Consider the following 21,266-nt stretch of genomic DNA (forward strand, 5'->3'; position numbering starts at 1 on the left):
TATTGCCAACCTAATTAAATAATATAATTATATATGTGAAACAATATAACTTTTCGATTTTAGAAAATTTGCAATTTTGTGTGTGAGAAATTAAAAACTGAAATTAAAATTAGAATATATTTACTTAACATATGTATTATTTTATATTAATTATCGCTAAATATCTAATTAAAAAATAATATTCTACATATTTTTTATTCAAAAACATTATTTGTTTTTGCAAAGTAGCGATGAAGAATAAAAAGCAAAATTTGAAATTTTTCATTTTATTCATTTCTAACATAGAAGTGAACTAAAAATAAAACTAAATCTTTAATAATTGTCCATTATGTCAGAAAATATTCAGAAAAATTATTGTATTATTACGGTAATTATTTGGAATTTTTTGGGTAAAATTTGGGCATTAATGCGGTAATTGTATAGTATATTTTTGGTAACTGTACAGCATAAGTGCAGTATATATACTGGATAACTACAGTATAAAAACTGGCCAAAACAACTATAGTTTAACCGCATTATTACCGAATTATAACGGTAAATATACGGCATGAGCATAAATGCCGAAAAATTACGGTATTTTTACAGCATTATCAAAACCGCGAGGGGCGCTACGCAATGTTGCCAAATGTTCTGACGCCATTTAAATGTAGGTTACTTAAAAATTTTCTGTGATTTTATAATTTTAATTTCTCCATAAATTCCACGGCAACCTATATATTTTATTGCAAAAAATCAAACCTGAATGTTTCGAAAAGCTTATTTTGAGTTTTTGTTACCCCATCTAATCGGTGGTTAATGCCATAATTCGAGAAAGTTGTTAAGGTCTGACTTTCTCGTAAGACTCGGAAAAAATACTAACATTTTTAGAAATTTTTTTTTCAAAAATTTCCACGCTGAAGAATAAATTAAACTTCACTCGTAGATAAATAAGGACTTTAACTATTAGATAAAAGTTAAATTTATGCATCATCTAATATTTTTTATTTAACACTGATGACGAAAGGACCTCCTTAATTAATTTTAAGATAACAAAAGTATTTTCTACGTACTATTTTTTTAGACATTCTTTACACTAGGCTTCTTGGATCTCCTTAAATTAAATAGTTAAAAATTTTTAAAATTAATTTCTCACCACAATCCCTTTTTTTGACAAATAAATTATTCCTCAGAGTGTATTGTACCCCAAAAAAACATGCCTCTACGTACTATATAATATATAATACCCCCGAAAGTAGCAAATAAATACCAGACTGAATTCTCAGTGAATTAACCCTCGATAGGATGAATGCACCGCGCAATAACGAGGGGTTGATTGTGTATATGTGACTACTTGACATCCCGTACACGTATATACCAGATACATCCATTCTTCAGTACGTAGTTGTATACAAAGGTATAAGTTAACTTTAACGTTCTATTCGTAGAGCTTTAGAGTCAGTTCGCGTTAAACTCTCGCGCGAGACGCTTCTGAAGCTTTTGTGTCTATTTATGAATTATGAATTATCATTTATTAATTATCAACTAAAAAACATTTTTTATTTGTGCATACTTGTGAATTTCTTCAAGATCTACTAGCTGAAATTTTCCGATGGAATTTTAGGTAAGTCACAAAATTATTTAAAAAATTTTAAAATATTAATTAAACAATTCGGAATTTATAATTTAACAGAGGTAAGTATAATTAAATTAATTTGCGGTTTATTCTTACTCTCCGGATGCGGTTTGTCACAAGTTATAATAATAATTATTATTATTATCATTATTATTTTTTTTTTCAAGCTTGTTTTAATTATTTTTTATTTAATTAGCCTTTTAATAAGATTTATGAGTTTAAAAAAGTAATAAATGATGTTTTATTTATTACCAAGAAAATTTATAAAGAAATTTTGTTGATTTTCGAAGAAAATCTTTTTTGAGAATTTTTCTTGAGAAATTCTTCAGAATTTTTTTATTAATTTTTGCAGCGGTTAAATTTTTTTGAAAAAATGATTTTTAATTTAAAATTTTTTTTAAATTATTAAAATCAATTAAATTAAAAAAAATTTGGTTATTATTTACAAGTGGGGTTTATCATTTTAATTTTCGTTTTTTTTTAACGAAGTTTTTTTTTTTTAATTTTGATATATTTTTTTTACATACATAAAAAAATTAAAAATTAAAAAAAAAATTTGATTATCACAATTTTAACAAATTTAAAAAAAAAGTTTATAAATTTATTGAAAAATTGTGAAAGTAAACTTTTTTTTAAATTGTTCGGTTTTTTATGTAATTTTCAAGAAAAAAATATATCAAAAAAAGATAAAATAGAAATTTTATCCAAAAACATAAGAGCCAAAATTTTTTTCAACTTTTGAAGGCAAAAATGCTATCGAAAATTTTATTTTTTTTTTCTCAACATTTTTTATTATAAATCCGTTGTAAAAATAAGCAGAATAAAAAAAAATTAAAAAATGTCAATTTTTTTACCTATATGTAAATAATTACCAAAAATTTTTTAGTTAAAGAAAATTTTAACTTGATTCAAAAGAAAATTTTTTAAAATTAATTTATTGGTACAAAAAAATTTTTTTTTCTTAAAAGAATTGGATAAAAATTTGACAAAATAAAATAATTTTATTTTAATAACAAAATTAAAGAAATTTAACTTATTTATTTTGTGTATGAGCGAAATTTAAATAAAGTGTAATATATTAAGTGTATTTAGAGTTAATTTCATTTTCAAAAAATTAAAAAGAAGAAAAGAAGAAATATTAATTAATTTATGCGTAAGTACAAAAAAATAATTTATAAATTAAATAAATAAATTTATTAATCAATTAATAAATTTAAAAATTAATAAATTTAAAAATTGATAAATTGAAAAATTAATAAATTTAAAAATTGATAAATTGAAAAATATAAAAATTTTTTTTACTGATTAAAGAAGAAATGTATTTTAAAAATAATTTTTTTCTTAATTATCCATTCTATTGAATAAAATTTGTTTCTCAAAATTTTTATACAAAGAAAAGAAAATAACACTTTTTGAAGATAATAACTTACTAATTAAACTGAAGAGAATAATAATTCCTTACTATATATTTTTCTGCTTTACAATGAGGTAAGTGAGAACAACCTGGGGCAAAATGAAACACATTAAATCTCGTAAATGATCAATTTAACCCTTAAAAAGCACACGGGAATTTTAATATCTGACCCTCATAAGTCAAGAGCTTTTACACTAAATATCATATCATGGAACTCAAGGTTTCATTGGCCCGAGAGAGCCTAGACCATTCGCCTCAAATATCGTGAATTCTCAATGGACCGATGGTCTGTGTCAAAGTTGTTGGGATGCCTTTTGATATGAACAAAGTAAGTGTTCAATTTTTGAAATTATCTTTTGAGAGTTCTATTAACTTAGTAGCAACCTTGCAGTCACTCTGTGACTGCCGTGACTTGTGAATTATAAATAAATAAAATTTTGGTTTATTAAATAATGACTTTTGTTAAATAGCACTGTACTTTTTTAACTATTGGCGTTTTTTAAGATATAAACCCATCTCGATGTTACACTCATCAAAAGCGTTTATTTGAGTACCCACATGCATTTTTAATATATTTTTCATATATACAAATATATAATATATATTTTAAAGATATAAGCTCATCTTGATGTTACACTCATCAAGAGCTTTCATTTGAGTACCCACATCCATGTTTGATATATTTTTCATATATAGATATATATAAATATATGAAATATATGAAAAAATGATGTGGGTACTCAAATGAAAGGTCTTGATGAGTGTAACATCGGGATGAGTTTATATCTTTAAAAATGTCAATAGTTCACAAGATAGAAGGTCATTTCTTAAATATTGATATTTTTAAAGATATAAGCTCATCCTGATGTTACACTCATCAAGAGCTTTCATTTGAGTACCCACATCTATGTTTGATATATTTTTCATATATAGATATATAAATATATGAAATATATGAAAAATTGATGTGGGTACTCAAATGAAAGGTCTTGATGAGTTTAACATCGGGATGAGTTTATATCTTTAAAAATTTCAATAGTTCACAAGATACAAGGTCATTTTTTAATTATGTATTTAGAGATAGAGTATTTTCGAATGCAGCCTAAATACTTATCATAATAAATTGATTATCGGTGAGAATGATATAAAACCTTAAAAAGGCACAACTTTAGGTCAAGACCTGTTCAACGATACCAAATTTAGCTATAAAAACTCATTTTATCGTATAAATACACTGGCCACAAAATTTTGCTTCTTCTCTTAATAATATAGATTATATTTAGTTCAATAAATTTTTGTTAAATGAATATTATTGAAGAATTTAAATGAAGAAAATAAATTTTTTTATTGAAAAACAATTTACTTTTAAATTAAGGTAAAAACTTTTTCGTCGAAAACTAAAAAGTTTTATTGAATTAAGAAATGCTACTCACAGCTCAATAAGTAAATATTTAATCAAAGAAAATTAACGTTCTCGGCTGAAGAATACTCAATTTTTTATAAATTAAAAATAACGGAAATAAATTCCCAAGGTAGGGCTCGAACCCTGCTCGGACCGGACCGACTACAACCACACAAGCCGCTCAGCCATAGCTGCTAAGCGGACGAGTTACGTATTTATTGATATATTAGTAATAATTAATTTTGTCGGCATTCTAAAGGCGGCGCTAAGGTCTAATCATCGAAAGCCAACAACATCATGTTCTTAATTTTAGTTATTTGGCTTTTGAATAAGTAAAATATCTCTTGCGTTGATAAATTTAATTTCACTGTCCAAAACATTATTTTATATTGGAATATATAAATAAAAACTTTGTATTGAAAAATAATTTTACTCTATTTAATAATTAAAAACTTTTTAATCAAAATCTTCTAAATCAACAACAACAATATTCTTCAATCAAAATTTTTAACTTCCCGCTAAGAAAATCGAAGATTTTCAAAAATCGGGAAGTTACTGTTTTCACCCCGTTTTGCAAAAATCGAGTTTTCATCAGATCTCGACGTTTGAAGGTCACAGGAAGCTTCCCTGACTATCCCCGTGAGGTTGCCACGGTGTCTGTATGCATGTGTGTGTGTGTGTGTGTGTGTGTGTGTGTGTGTGTGTGTGTGTGTTTTTTTGTAGGGGAATCCTTTTACGGATTCTAGGCATAGCTGTTTGGCCTGGATATGTGGCGACTCGACGCAGCGTCATACTAACTCGACACTAACGCCCCTACCCACTAAACCCTAAACCCCTTTCTCTTCTATCCTCTGATCCCCCATGGTACCGCCGTAAGGCATTTCTTCGCGGGGGGAGGAATTAGCTGCCGCTCTTCCTTCTGGTGGCTAAGATGTTTTTTATTTCTATCTCCCTTCTAGTTTCTGTTTTCTGCTCTTTTTCTCTCGATGGACCGCAACTCTGTAAGCACTTCAGTGGCAAAGGTGCTCGTGGCGTTCCAGACAGCTTCTGATGACAGCATTTCTTCTACTATTGTCTCCGGTTGAATTCTCTTTTTTAGAATCTTCTCTAATTCATCGCGCTGTTGGTTAAAACGAGGACATGCAAAGATCACGTGCTCCACGTCTTCAGCGACACCTGGGCAGGATGGGCACTCCGGAGAATCGTCGTGCTTAAAGCGGTGAAGATAGGCTCGGAAGCAGCCGTGTCCTGACAACATCTGCGTAAGGTAGTAGTTAACCTCTCCATGACTCCGGTTCAGCCAGTCGTCGATCCTCGGTATAAGACGATACGTCCATCTTCCTTTTTCTGCAGCGTCCCACTGGAGCTGCCATCGGTCGAAGCTGTTTTGCCGTTCTTCAGTTCTGAGCTCTTCAGCGCTTAGTGTAGTTGACCTTTTACGATGATAAAGGTTCCGTCTTTCCTCAGCGAGGACTCTGAGAGGCAGAGTTCCGGAAATAACGCACACTGCTTCCTCGGATATTGTGCGGAAGGCGCTGGCGACTCTTAAGGCACACCGTCGGTATACTGGTCCAGCCTTCCTCCATGATTCTTGCATCTCGAGAGCGTTGGTCCAAATAGATATACCATATGTAAGCACCGATGTGACTACAGATGATAACAGTACCCTTCTGCTCTGCTTTGGCCCTCCGATGTTCGGCATCAGTCGTGCTAGACTTGTTCCCACTGCTGACGCCTTGGCACTGACGTGTTCTACCTGCTGCTTAAAGTTGAGTCGGGCATCAAGCATCACTCCTAAATATCGAATATAAGGTTGTGATGTGATTTCTTGTTCGGCGACTTTCAGCTTAATTGTCTCTACCACTTTCCTGCTGGTAATAAGCACTGCCTCAGTTTTGTGTTGCGCCAGTTGCAGGTTCACTGCGTCCATCCACCGGTTAACGCGCTCGAAAGTGAGATCGAACACATGGTTTATCTCGTCAAGATGTTTGGCAACGATCACTACGGCTACGTCGTCTGCATATGCTACGAGTTTGACGTTTCTTGGCAGAGTTAGTCTTAATAGGCCGTCATACATAATATTCCACAGGAGCGGGCCTAGAACTGAACCTTGTGGTACACCTCCAGAAATAGCATACTCCCTTGGACCGTTCTTCGTGTCATACTTCAGGACCCTGTTTTCAAAGTAGCTTGCTACGATCTTAAGAAGGTATTCTGGTACATTCTTCTCTTGGAGGGCCTGCATGATGCATTCCCAATTGGCGGAGTTGAAGGCATTTCTGATGTCTAGGGTCGCCACCAGACAATACTTCTTCGTTCCACCCTTCCATTGTGTGTGTGTGTGTGTGTGTGTGTGTGTGTGTGTGTGTGTGTGAAAGTATGTGAACCGCTCATAACTTTTGAACGGCTTGACCGATTTCATCGTGGTTGGTGTCATTCGAAAGGGCTTGACCAAACTTGAATTTTGAAAACTATTTGGACCGATTCAGATCAATAGATTTTGTGAAATTTTCAAAAAACTGAAAAAAAAAAATTTTTTTCAAATGTGGTTTTTTGGAATAACTTTTAAACGGCTTTATGGTTCAATTCCAAAAACTAATCAGCTCTTAACCTCAAAAAACCACGTTGATCGCCTCCAGTCCGGTCAAAATCGGTCGATTCGTTCGAGAGATATCGTGAACGAAAGAAAACCGAAAAAAGTGTTTTTTCGGAATAACTTCGAAATTCCTAGCGCGATCAATTCAAAATTTGAGATTCTTTGTGAGGCTTGAAAAACTGCGTCGAATGCTGCCAACCGCGTGAAAATCGGTTTATTCATTTAAAAGTTATTGCGGTTTAAAAATTCAAAAAATAGTGTCTTATCAAATCTCTATCAGACTTTTGAGCTCGAAGAGCTCAAAAGCATAGGGAAGAAATCTCTTTGAGCTCGGAGAGCTCAAAATAACCCATAAATTGTATTTTTAAGCTCGAAGAGCTCAAAAACATCATTGGTGCAATTTTAAGCGCCTAAGTATGGAATTAGCGGGAAGCTGCAGGGATGGCCTTCAGGGTCAACCGTTTTCCTAATTTTTTTTTCTTCCTAAATATTTTCAAGTCAAGAATATTGTACTTGAATCACGCCATTTTTTTTAAATAAATATTTTTAAGAGTTTGATCTTGAATCAAGAAAAAAAATTCTTGGTCTAAGAAATGGTTCTTGTATTAAGTGAACTTTAATTTTGCATAGAATATTTTTTTCTAAGAGAATTAAAGTAACAATCGGAAAAAAAACCAAATTAATGATAATCCAACTACACAGAAAGAAAAATTTCTTGACTGGAGAACAAAATTCTTGGCTCAAGAAAATTTTTCGAGTGCCTGAAGGAAGACCGAAGTTGTGTTGGCCGAAGTTCAAATTTTTCTTTAAACTATTCTTGGTGGAAGTCATTTTTTCTTAATTCAAATTATCATAAATACTTGATACAATAAATTTTTATATTTGATCAAGATTTTTAGATACTTTAGGGAAGCAGCGCCACCTACTTCAGCTGAGAAAAAAATTTTCTCACCTTGAGAAAATTTTTCTCGAGAATATTTGATACCCATTTTATATTATTTTACCGTGCAATTATACATATTGAATGAAAAAAAATGATGAAATATTATTTGGTCTTCCCATTTGACATGTTAATCAATAAAAATATTAATGAAAATTTACTTCTATCTTTATATTTAATTTTTTGGAATAAGAGAGAAATTTTCTCAAGACGAAAATTAACCTATCAAGAACTAAATTTTTTGGAGCTCGAGGCTGAATTTTCTCTTCACAACAAGATTTTCTTGACTTAAATAAATTTTCTTGGATCAAGATACGTATTTCTTAAAGCAAGAGAATTCATTTTGTTGGAATAAGTGAAATTTTTTGTGTCAAAAAAAAATTTTTTTTTTCGCTCAAGAAAATAATTAGGAAGAAAAATATTTCCTTGGCTCAAGTGAACTTTTTTTTCTGTGTAGAGATCCTTGAACTAAAATTTTTCCAACCTCCCACACAATTAGTTCACTGACAATTAAATCTAGTCTATAAAAAGAATTTCCCCTTACTTTTTAATCAATTAAAAACTAAAAACTCAGGAAAAGTTTTAGTTTTTAAAATCAAAAAAAAAAAAAAAAGTGTAAGAGTAAGTAAACTTTAAGAAGGGAAGTATTTTTTGTAGCGCTTTCGTCACAGGGCACTCACCTATGGTGATTTCCGGTTATCGTAAAGCCAACGACTCCCCGTTTTGTTTTATTGTTTTTATTTTATTTAAGTCAGTTCTGAGAGCAATAGATTCGCAGACTAAAGACTGGTCGTTCCTCTCGAGGGTTCCTTCAACCCTTACGGGTCTACGAGTCGTTTCTTTGTTCAAAGATCAGACACTCCTCGGTTTTTCATCATGTTATACCCTTTATAATTTATCCAGAGTTTCACCTAACCGTCAACTTGATACCGTCACTTCCTCCACTTTTTATGCTTCTTCTTCCCTTCCCCTTCTCTTTGTCCTTCTCCTACGCTTTGCATCCCTCATTCTCCAATTTCCATCCTACATTCTTTATCATCTCTTATCAATCTATCTCCCTTTATTATATTACTATCATTATTATCATTATTAATATTATTATCATACATTCAACATCCAGATTAAGAATCCGCGTGCTCAAGGTCTTTGTACTTACTACCTAATCATCCACTCTAATACTACCCCAACAATATAAAGATCGAAAACTCTTCACTAAATCGTATTTTCAATTTATCATATCTTATTTATCCACTATAAACTCCATTATTGAATTTCTTACTCATAACATTAAATTGATTTCTTCTACACTGAGAAAAGAACTAGAAAAATCTACACAGAAAAAAAGGTTTACTCGAGCCAAGAAAATATTTTTCTTCCTGGTTATTTTCTTGAGCGAAAAAAAAATTTTTTTTTGACACAAAAAATTTCACTTATTCCAACAAAATTAATTCTCGCTTTAAGAAATACGTATCTTGATCCAAGAAAATTTATTTAAGTCAAGAAAATCTTGTTGTTTTGAAAAAATTCAGCCTCATGCTCCAAAAAATTTAGTTCTTGATAGAAGTTTATTTTCTTGTCTTGAGAAAATTTCTCTCTTGCTCCAAAAAATTAAATATAAAGATAGAAGTAAATTTTCATTAATATTTTTATTGATTAACATGTCAATTGGGAAGACCAAATAATATTTCATCATTTTATTTCATTCAATATGTATAATTGCACGGTAAAATAATATAAAATGGGTATCAAATATTCTCGAGAAAAATTTTCTAAAGGTGAGAAAATTTTTTTCTCAGCTGACGTAGGTGGCGCTGCTTCCCTAAAGTATTAAAAAATCTTGATCAAATATAAAAGTTTATTGTATCAAGTATTTATGATAATTTAAATTAAGAAAAAATGACTTCCACCAAGAATAGAATTTAAAGAAAAATTTGAACTTCGGCCAACACAACTTCGGTCTTCCTTCAGGCACCCGACAAATTTTCTTGAGCCAAGAATTTTGTTCTCCAGTCAAGAAATAAAATAATTCGGAAAACCCGGACGGGGAATCGAACCCGGATCTTTTGGTTACACATTCAGGGCGCTTCAAGTTAAGCTATCTGAGACATCGTGCGTTACAACCTTTCAGTCAACTAATAATTTAAAAATATTTATTAAAATATAGTCAATATAACTATTTATCAATAGTTACTTAAACTAATGCATAGTTCGAGTAACCACAAAAAAAAGTTTAGAAATATTTTTATACTTGTGACACTATAAATAAAATTTTGCTTTATTAAACAGTGACTTTTGTTCAATTGCACTGTACTTTCTTAAATATAGACGTTTTTAAAAATATAAGCTTATCCCGATGTTACATTCATCAAGAGCTTTCATTTGAGTACCCACATGCATTTTTGATATACTTTTCATATATACATATATGTATATAAATATATGAGATATATGAAAAATTGATGTGGGTACTCAAATGAAAGGTCTCGATGAGTGTTACATCGGGATGAGCTTATATCTTTAAAAATGTCAATAGTTCACAAGATAGTAATGTCAGTTCTTAATTATTGACATTTTTTGGGATATAAGCACATCCCGATATTACACTTATCAAGAGCTTTCATTTAAGTACCCACATGCATTTTGATATATTTTTCATGTATACATATATGTATATAAATATATGAAAAATTGATGTGGGTACTTAAATGAAAGGTCTCGATAAGTGTAACATCGGGATGAGCTTATATCGTTAAAAATGACAATAGTTCACAAGAAACAATATAATTTTTTAATTATTGACATTTTTAAAGACATAAGCTCATCCCGATGTTACACTCATCAAGAGCTTTCATTTGAGCACCCACATGCATTTTCATATATTTTTCATATATACATATATGTATATAAATATATGAAATATATGAAAAATTGATGTGGGTACTCAAATGAAAGGTCTCGATAAGTGTAACATCGGGATGAGCTTATATCTTTAAAAATGTCAATATTTCACAAGATACAAGATCATTTCTTAATTATCTCTCTAGAGAGAGTTTTTTCGAATACAGCCTAAATACTTATCATAATAAATTGATTATCGGTGAGAATGACATGAAACCTTGAAAAGGCACAAATTCAAGTCAAGACCTTTGCAATGACACTAAATTTCACTAAAAAAAATCAATTTTATCATATGACTATCCTGGGCACAAAATTTTTCTTATTATCTTAATGATATAGATTATTTATAAAATACAGTTTCTTAATTATTGTTTGAACTAGTTAACTTATCTATACTACATTCTATATTCTATATTCTATATATTTCGCAAAGCTCGTATATCATTGAAAGCTCTCTCTATTTTCTCTCTCTCTCTTTTTCTATTACTATAGCCTTTGTACAAGTTGTCTAGCGATCGCTGTTATATTACTGACAAGTTTATCTCTCGCAGTGACACTGTATTGTCTATACAATAATCGCAAAAGATACAATTCAATTACGTAATATTTTTTATCGGCGTATATTTTATTTCCAATAAAATAGAGAGATTAAATTTTTAATTCATTCTTTCATTTTTATATCAAAAATTTACAGACATATCACACTAATAATAATAATAATAATAATAATAATAATAATAATAATAATAATAATAATAATAATAATAATAATAAAAATAGTGAAATAGTTATTTTAAAAATAAACTATGAGCAATGAGTAGGTGGTGCCTAAGTAGAGTATATTGACATGACATCTCATCACTTACACTCATCCTCATGAGTTAAGTTCTCAACGTCCTACCCCAACCCTCTGGTTAAACGGGAATATTTGTTTTCAATATATATATATGTATATATACATATATAGACATGTAGACAGGGATAGATAACATCTGATGTGAGGACTAACTCAATTACCTGATACATTACTTTATTAATATTCATTCTAATTATCTTAGATAATTCATTTGCTTAATTGATTAATTATTTTCTAGATGTAAATGATAGCTTAAATCTATCAAATTTCATACACTGCACAGAAAGAAAAATTTCTTGACTAGAGAACAAAATTCTTGGCTCAAGAAAATTTGTCGGGTGTCTGAAGGAAGACCGAAGTTGTGTTGGCCGAAGTTAAAATTTTTCTTTAAATTCTATTCTTGGTGCCAGTCATTTTTTCTTAATTCTATCATAAATACTTGATACAATAAATTTTTATATTTGATCAAGATTTTTAGATACTTTAGGGAAGCAGCGCCATCTACTTCAGCTGAGAAAAAAATTTTCTCACCTTGAGAAAATTTTTCTCGAGAATATTTGATACCCATTTTATATTATTTTACCGTGCAATTATACATATTGAATGAAAAAATATGATGAAATATTATTTGATCTTCCCATTTGACATGTTAATCAATAAAAGTATTAATGAAAATTAACTTCTATCTTTATATTTAATTTTTTGGAGCAAGAGAGAAATTTTCTCACGACAAGAAAATTAACTTCTATCAAGAACTAAATTTTTTGGAGTTCGAGGCTGAATTTTCTCTTCACAACAAGATTTTCTTGACTTAAATAAATTTTCTTGGATCAAGATACGTATTTCTTAAAGCAAGAGAATTAATTTTGTTGAAATAAGTGGAATTTCTTGTGTCAAAAAAAATTTTTTTTAGCTCAAGAAAATAATTAGGAAGAAAAATATTTTCTTGGCTCAAGTGAACTTTTTTTTCTGTGTGATAAAAAAAATGACTTGACTTAAGAAAAACTTTTTTTTCCTAATGTCATTCTTGTTTTAAGTAATTTAATTTTCTTAACTTAAGAAATTGATTCTTGAATCAAGAAACTTGGTTGTTTTAAAATAAGATTTATACGATTTTGCCTAAGAATTTCTTCCTCTTGGATTAAGATAGAAGGTAACGTTGGTTCAAGATATTACCGACGTGTTCCAAGTATGGCGCCACTCGAAAATTAACATATTATTTTACTTGTTTTAAGCATATAAATTTTTGTATTTTTGCTATTCTCTGTATTAATAAATATTTTTCGGCAAATAGAGAAATACAAATTTTTTTACTTCAAAGTTTTTTTCTGACCTAAACTTATAACATGATAAATAAAAAAATTTGTTCTTGAATCAACAATCAATAATCCTTGAAATGAAATAAAATTATTCTTTATTGAAGAGAATCGTTTTTGAATAAAGAATTCACTTGTATCGATCGAAGATAATATAGTCTTGAACCTCGTAAAAATGGTATCGATCGGAGTGATTAGATCTCTCACTACAAGAAACATGAAATCAAGACAAGAATTTCTTGAAATAAGACAACTAGTTCTCTTCAAAATAACTCTCGAAGAGCTCAAAAACGTAATGTGTAATTTTGAGCGCTTAAGTACAAAATGAGCGGGAAGTTGCAGGGATGGCCTTTAGGGTCAACCGTCATCCTAATTTTATTTCGTGGAGTTACACCGAAAAATAGCGTTGGCTCAAAAGGTTATGCATATAAGTGTGATATAACGCGGCATGTAAGTAAGATTGCGTCCACAGTTCTTAACCGATCTTTATGAAATTTTGTGGAGTTATTTTATGAATCAATACCAAGATCAAGTTTGAAGATGAGCTAAGTTGGCCGGTTGGTTTACGAGTTGTGGGTGTTGAAAATTTTTTTAATTTTTAAAAAATTTTTTATTTCGTCAATTTTATGGGAATCATTTTCTAGATGTTAAAGATAAATTAAATCTATTAAATGTATCTTAAAGTTCACATAATTACCTTCAATTTAAGCTATTATTTGTCTAATTTTGATGATTTTTTAAATTAATTCCGTGATTTTGAAAATTTGAAAAAATTTTTCAATGAATGTATTTCGGGCGTTTTTCTTTAAAAAATTTATCAGCCATAAAAGATAGCTTAAATCTATTAAATTTATGTCAAAGTTCACATAATTATCTTCAATTTAAGCTATTAATCCTTGACTTTTGATATTTTTTCAATTTATTTCGTAGTAGGAAAATAAAAAATAAATTAATTTTTGGGTTTTATCGTAAAATAACTTTCGTATATTCTAAATCTTATTTTTTAGGTAGATTTTTTTAAAAATATTCATTTCAGAAATCTACCGTGTCTCTTGATTACAATTTATAAATAAAAATAATTAAGAATGATTTTAAAAAAATTTGAATACAGAATTTTTATAAATAAAAAGAATATAAAATTGATAAATTTGATCAATTTTAACTAATAGTTTATTAAATTATTTTTTATTTTAAATAAATACGTAATTGCTTCATTTAATTTTGCATATCAGTTGTATAAAATAATTAAAAAAAAAAAAAAAAATTGTTATTTTATTTGTATTTTATTAAGAAATCGAATAATATTGCAAAATGTCAAATATTTTTCATTAAAGTTATTAATAATTTGTATTTTTTAATTGCTGATATAAAAAAAAATTCAATTGTGCAATTGAATTTATTTCAACAGGTGGCAATAATTAAACAGAAAACTAGTGATATATATAAGGAAAATGAAAAAATATAAATCACTAATCGTGAAAATCAAAATTTGATAATTTAAATTTTAACTAAAAAAATGTTAGGTCTTTTTATTAACATTATTTTTTGCGTAACTGCTGGTGCTTTTGCCCAGTCAACATCGGCTTCATCTTATTCTTCATCTTCATCTTCATCTCATGCTAATTCATACGGTTCCAATACGATTCCTGGATCTCAAACATTAATGAACGGGCCTTGTCCTGACATTGTTGCGGATCGATATGAATTAAATTCAGTAAGTATATTCAAAAAAATTATTAATTACTTTTAATAATTATAATTGATAGTAAATACTATTTCAAACAGTACAATTGCACAGAACAAAAGGTTTACTTGAGCCAAGAAAATATTTTTCATCCTAATTATTTTCTTGAGCGAAAAAAAAATTTTTTTTTGACAAGAAATTTCACTTATTCCAACAAAATTAATTCTCTTGGTTTAAGAAATACATATCTTGATCCAAGAAAATTTATTTAAGTCAAGAAAATCTTGTTGTTTTGAGAAAATTCAACCTCGAACTCCAAAAAATTTAGTTCTTGATAGAAGTTAATTTTCTTGTCTTGAGAAAATTTCTCTCTTGCTCCAAAAAATTAAATATAAAGATAAAAGTTAATTTTCATTAATATTTTTATTGATTAACATGTCAAATGGGAAGATCAAATAATATTTCATCATTTTTTTTCATTCAATATGTATAATTGCACGGTAAAATAATATAAAATGGGTATCAAATATTCTTGAAAAAAATTTTGTCAAGGTGAGAAAATTTTTTTCTTAGCTGAAGTAGGTGGCGCTGCTTCCCTAAAGTATCTAAAAATCTTGATCAAATATAAAAATTTTTTGTATCAAGTATTTATGATAGAATTAAGAAAAAATGACTGGCACCAAGAATAGAATTTAAAGAAAAATTTTAACTTCGGCTAACACAACATTAGTCTTCCTTCAGGCACCCGACAAATTTTCTTGAGCCAAGAATTTTGTCTCTTGAATTTCTCCAGTCAAGAAACTTTTCTTTCTGTATACAATTCAAACAGTAATAACAATAAGAAAAATTCTTGGCCAAGAAAATAATATTGAAGAGTTTAATTGTATTGAATCACGTAAAATTTACTTAAACCAAGAAAAATTTCTTATTTTAAGAATTTTTTGACTCAAATCAAGAAGATTAAATTCTTCATATTTATTTTCTCGATTCGAGTAAATTTTTTTCTGTGTAATAAACTATAATAAATAGTAATCAATTAATAGTAAATACTATTTCAAACAGTAAAATTGTGATTTTAATAGTTAATTTGTGATATTTATTATGCGAATGCTACAATTTAATAATTATATAGAAAAAAATAGGATTTAAAACAGTAATAACAGCTATGTAAATGTCCAAAAAGTTTAAGTATAATAATTAACAATTACAACTTTAATGTTTATCATTTTGCAAGTAAAAGATTATCGTGTGATATGGAAAAAATATTTAAAATGGTTACTAAAACTACTACAGGAAGACTTTTAGATTTAAATGTAACCAACGTCAAAATTTGTAAGGTAAAATAGTAAATTTTAAACGCAACGATAAAAACAAATCTATAATTATTGATTTGCTTTGACTGGTAAAAAATATATTTAAAGTGTCAGATTTTTACTGTTTGACTTTGTTGAATTTAACGGGTGATTGTGACCTTCTCTCCCTTTTCCCTTCAAAAGTTTAACTATACATATCTAAGTAGCCATTCTAACTATTTTAAACTGTTAAATTAAAGTAATTAGAGTTGTTATTTAATATATTATTTGTCACAAGTCACTCGATATGATATTATAAAATAAATATTAATTAAAAAGAGAATTTTTACTGTTTGAAAGGATGAAATTTAAAGAGTGAGTGTCGTTATTAAATATAGTAAGTTACAAATAACTTTTTTTCAATATTAAATTGAATAAAATTCCACCAGTAAAAATTAATCTAATTAATTTCTCAAAAATTGAATCAAAATTTCTTTTTAGTTCAGCGGCAGGTGGTATGAACTCGAACGGAGTATAAATATGTATGATAGCTTCGATGAATGTCAGGAAATAGAGTGGAGAGAAACAAACACTAATTCTACAATACTTATCTTCAGTGCCGCTTCAGTTCTGTAATGACTATTTTATTACTAATATTATTATTATTATTATTATTATTATTATTCAATCAATATATAAATAAATTAATTAATCGATAATATATAATTAATAATTCAGTACAAATGAAACTTCTACAACATTGGCGGAAGTGGTTCCAACTGAAAAAGGATTTATGTTCACTTACCTTTTGCCAATTTTGGGTAGAATCTCTAACGAGCACCAGTTTATTGGTACTGATTTTGATACCTATCTGATAAATTGGAGCTGCGAGAACGTAGATGATAATAAGCAGTAAGTTCAAACAATAATTGTTTTTAAATGATTATTGCACGCCTCATGAGCGAAGCGTTGAGGTAGTGCTCTACTCTCGACATGTCAAAAAAAAGCAGTTTTCTCGAAACTGAAATTGATTTTATTTTACTTATATCGCACTTACAGGATAATATCGCGTGGCTAATGCCAAAAGGGCGTATTACAGCAGTTAGATAGGGTTCCATGCCAAAAGGGCGTGTAAAAAAATTTTTTTTTGCCATTCTTTCAGAATCGCTCGAAACGTAAAGATCTACAGAAAAAAAAATTTTGACGTACTAACGCCAAAAGGGCATATCTTAAGATATACGCCCTTTTGGCTTTAGGAACTTATCGGTCTAAAGCCAAAAGGGCGTATAAAAAAAATCACGATTTTTCATAATTTCGAACAACAGTCTTCAAAATTGTCCGGAAAAAGTTTGTGAAAAAAAAAATTTTGAAAAAGTCAACATTTTCGATAGTAGTAAATTCAAATTTTCATCATTTTCGACACTCCAATGATTAAAGAAGCATATGAATTAAAAATTTTTTCGCGTACTAAAATTTCATATTTTTTATAAATTTCCTTCTTATTCGTTGCATAAAATTGTAGTTAAAATCCATAATATGTATATATAGAATGAAAAACATGTTATTATAAGTAAGAAAGTATTAATTAATCTTCAAAAAATTTTTTGAGCTGAGTATAGCTGAATATAGATCTGATGGAAACTCCATTTTTAAAAAACGGGGTAAAACCAATAACTTCCCGCTTTTAGAAAATTTTTAATTTTCATAACGGAAAGTTAAAAATTATACGCCCTTTTGGCTTTAGATCACTTAATTTTCAGTGGTCTAAAGCCAAAAGGGCGTATAAATTGAGACATACGCCCTTTTGGCTTTGGAAATTTTTTTTTTAATTTTTAGGCTTAGAACATGTTTACAAAACGATTGGCACCAAAAAAAAAAAAATTATACGCCCTTTTGGTTTTGTAAAGTCGAAAGGGCGTATTACTTTTATCCGCTCTTTTGGCATTAGGCACGCGATATACATATATTATATATATGTATATATAATATAGTGAGCTTATACCTTCAAAAATGTCAATAGTTCACAAGATACAAGGTCATTTATTAATTATTGACATTTTTTAAGATATAAGCTCATCCTGATGTTACACTCATCAAGAGCTTTCATTTGAGTACCCATATGCATTTTCATATATTTTTCATATATGGTATTTGTGAAATATATATAATATATAAAATATATGAAAAATTGATGTGGATACTCAAATGAAAGGTCTCGATGAGTGTAACATCAGGATAAGCTTATATCTTTAAAAATGTCAATAGTTAAGAAATTATATTGTATTTTATCAACTTATGATGTTTTTAAAGATATCAACTCATCATGATGTTACTCTCATCAAAAGCTTTTATTTGAGTACCCACATGCATTTCGATATATTTTTCATATATATATATATATTCATATTAGGGTGCTTTGTTTTTAACTATTTTTTTTCAGTCCTATCGTGAAATTTTGTTGCAAGTACCCAAAAAAAAAAAATACCCTGAAAGTTTGGGCCCTTAATATTAATATTAAGACCTCGACTCAGGCGTTTAAAGATTTCCCCTTAAAAGAACAGAAATTTTGATTTTTTTATGTTTAAATTTCTATAGCTCAGTGTCATTTCACAGCATTGCTTCGACCGTGGACGAATTTTTTTCAGAATTGAATGCTCTACAAAAATGTCCATTGCGGCCAAGCCGTAACTCGAACCAGCGAGGTAGTACAGGCCTCTAAACTTGATTTTTCCATGAAATTCGCGTTTTTTTCGCATTTATCTCGTGAATGACAAGAGCTACAGAAAAAATGTAAATGACAAACTTATAGAGCATTCAATTTCCTACAAAAAAGGCCTTAAGCACAAAGTCGCTAAAATCAGTATTTTCGGAGATATTTAATGATATTTTTAAAAGATATTATTTATGATTTGACGCAATTTTCGATAAACATTTGAAATTACTAAAAACTCACCTTAGAATTATTGCGCTACTAAACCGCAGCAGAGTTTTCTGTTTTTTTAATTTTATTTTTTGTATTTTATTTTAATCAATTTTATAGTAGAAAACGAGATTATGAGGCGTGCACTTTTGAATTTTCCAAACTTTTTTTAATTACTATAAATAACATTTTTTGACTCATTATTTTAATTTTTTTGCAGCATCGAAAGGACCTATGTGTTTTCACGTCATCCAAAATTGACTCGTGCTATCAAACATGCGAAACGAAGGGCATTCCGTAAATATCATCTCACATTACCAAAAATGATTCCTCGTGATTTTTCAAACTGTACCGCAGCCTTTAAAACTTACAATTACTTGTAATGAAATGTTTTTGTAGAATTTGATTAATAAATTATTATTTAAAACTAAATTGTTATTTATAATTTATTATACTCATAATAATTCTTTAAGAAAAATTTTTTGAATTTAAAATGGTAAGTAATAATAATTTTTACTTGGTTCAAGACTATATTATCATCGATCGATACAAGTGAATTCTTTATTAAAAAACGATTCTCTCCAATAACGAATAATTTTATTTCATTTCAAGAATTATTGATTGTTGATTTAAGAACTAATTTTTTTATTTATAATGTTATAAGTTTAAGTCAAAAAAAAACTTTGAAGTTAAAAAATTTGTATTTCTCTATAAGGTAAAAGCCCCAATTATTGACGGGGGTCTAAATATTGACACCCTAAATTATTTTTAAATATATTAAATTATCTGTAATAAGAATAACAATCAAATAAATTTTGATTAAATTCTATTTAATTAAAAAATTGAAAAAAACACTTTCAGTTCAAAATATTAAATATTAATTATTAAAAAAAAATAAAGTTAGCACCAATTCATCAAATCAGCTTACGAGCGTCTATTTTCTTAACAACTTTGGTTAGAAAAGCATTTTTTTTAACTGCCGAGTTTAAATTAATTTTTTCATGTAATTATATGATCTACTTTTTTTTTAATTAACAATATATGAAATATTTATAAAATTAAATAATCGAAATTAATTGTATGCTTTATAATATTTAAATAATGGGAGTCAATAACTAGTTCATAATTTTTATGGTGAATCCCATATTGACAGCCAGTCAACAGCGCTATGACGCCTTTTTTTTTTTAAGTATAAAATACGTTACGCGATTATATACAAGGCTTTTAACTGTCAAATAACTCGGCGTGTTTTGGTGTTAAATAAGTTTTTGAATAAATTGTTATATTTTTAATAGTAATTAATCATTCATGGAAATTATTATTAATTAACTTTAATAATATTGATTACTTTATATCAAGTTTTGATAAATAATAATATAACCAAATGATTCGACGCATGCGAAGTAGGGGCGTCAATAATTGGGGTTACGGTACGTCAATATTTAGATCAATCAGTTTTTCAACCCGTCAATAATTGGTGTATCCAGATCATCTATTTAATTATTTAAAATTAGTTAGTAAATATTACTGATTATCATTTTAAAAAAAGAAATTGATTAGTTAAAACATTACTTAAGACATTACCACAAACAAAATTCAACGATTTTTATATTTGATTGCCTAAAAGAAATGAAATCATAACTTCGTCTCTTATAGCGTCAATAATTGGGGCTTTTACCTTATGCCGAAAAATATTTATTAATACAGAGAATAGCAAAAATGCAAAAATTTATACGCTTAAAACAAGTAAAATAATATGTTAATTTTCGAGTGGCGCCATACTTGGAACAAGTCGGTAATATCTTGAACCAACGTTACCGTCTATCTTAATCCAAGAGAAAGAAATTCTTGGGCGAAGTTGTATACATCTTATTTTAAAACAACCAAGTTTCTTGATTCGAGAATCAATTTCTTAAGTTACGAGAATTGAATTACTTAAAACAAGAATGACATTTTGAAGAAAAAATTTTTCTTTAATCGTCATTTTTTTTATCAGTACACGGAAAAAAATTTCTGGGAAAATTTACGATACAACTATTGTAAACCTGGACTATACTTTTTTATTACTATTAATTTTCAAATATTTTAGAAGAAAATTTACTATTTATTCATGAAATTTTACAATTTACGATTAGAAAAAATACGATATTACTATTGTAAAAAGTAAGAATTAAAATTTCCAGTGCTGCCTCTGTATCTTTCCAATAGAACTATAACAAATTTTACAATAGTTGAATTGGAATGTTTGTCAATTAGTGTGAGCGATGACCGTGCACAGCGCTAGACTCCGAGTTTATGTAAATGTTGAAGGACACGAATATTAGTTTACCTCAGAT

The 21,266-nt window shown here is 28.5% G+C and overlaps 2 protein-coding genes across 2 annotated transcripts in view; both read left to right on the plus strand.

Moving 5' to 3' along the window:
* Positions 1-1,241: 1,241 nt before the first annotated feature.
* LOC123262672 (free fatty acid receptor 4-like) overlaps positions 1,242-21,266 on the plus strand; it is a 106,243-nt gene continuing 86,218 nt past the window's right edge. The window contains exon 1 of the mRNA XM_044725005.1: positions 1,242-1,600. The gene's annotated coding sequence lies outside the window, so the exon portion shown is untranslated. The remainder of the gene's footprint in view (positions 1,601-21,266) is intronic.
* Positions 14,531-19,362, plus strand: LOC123262673 (apolipoprotein D-like). Its single transcript, XM_044725008.1, has 4 exons — positions 14,531-14,748; positions 16,512-16,642; positions 16,749-16,922; positions 19,151-19,362. The coding sequence occupies exons 1-4, from the start codon at positions 14,551-14,553 to the stop codon at positions 19,311-19,313; spliced, it is 666 nt and encodes a 221-aa protein (XP_044580943.1). The 5' UTR covers positions 14,531-14,550; the 3' UTR covers positions 19,314-19,362.

Source organism: Cotesia glomerata, linkage group LG4 (genome assembly GCF_020080835.1).
Source record: "Cotesia glomerata isolate CgM1 linkage group LG4, MPM_Cglom_v2.3, whole genome shotgun sequence".
In the NCBI taxonomy this organism is placed as follows: domain Eukaryota; kingdom Metazoa; phylum Arthropoda; class Insecta; order Hymenoptera; family Braconidae; genus Cotesia; species Cotesia glomerata.

Excerpts from the sequence above, each read along its gene's own strand:
- LOC123262673 (XM_044725008.1), top strand. The coding sequence starts at position 14,551 with ATGTTAGGTCTTTTTATTAACATTATTTTTTGCGTAACTGCTGGTGCT. Across the intron at positions 16,643-16,748 it reads TTCAGTGCCGCTTCAGTTCT|TACAAATGAAACTTCTACAA; the intron begins GTAATGACTATT and ends TTAATAATTCAG. Across the intron at positions 16,923-19,150 it reads AACGTAGATGATAATAAGCA|CATCGAAAGGACCTATGTGT; the intron begins GTAAGTTCAAAC and ends ATTTTTTTGCAG.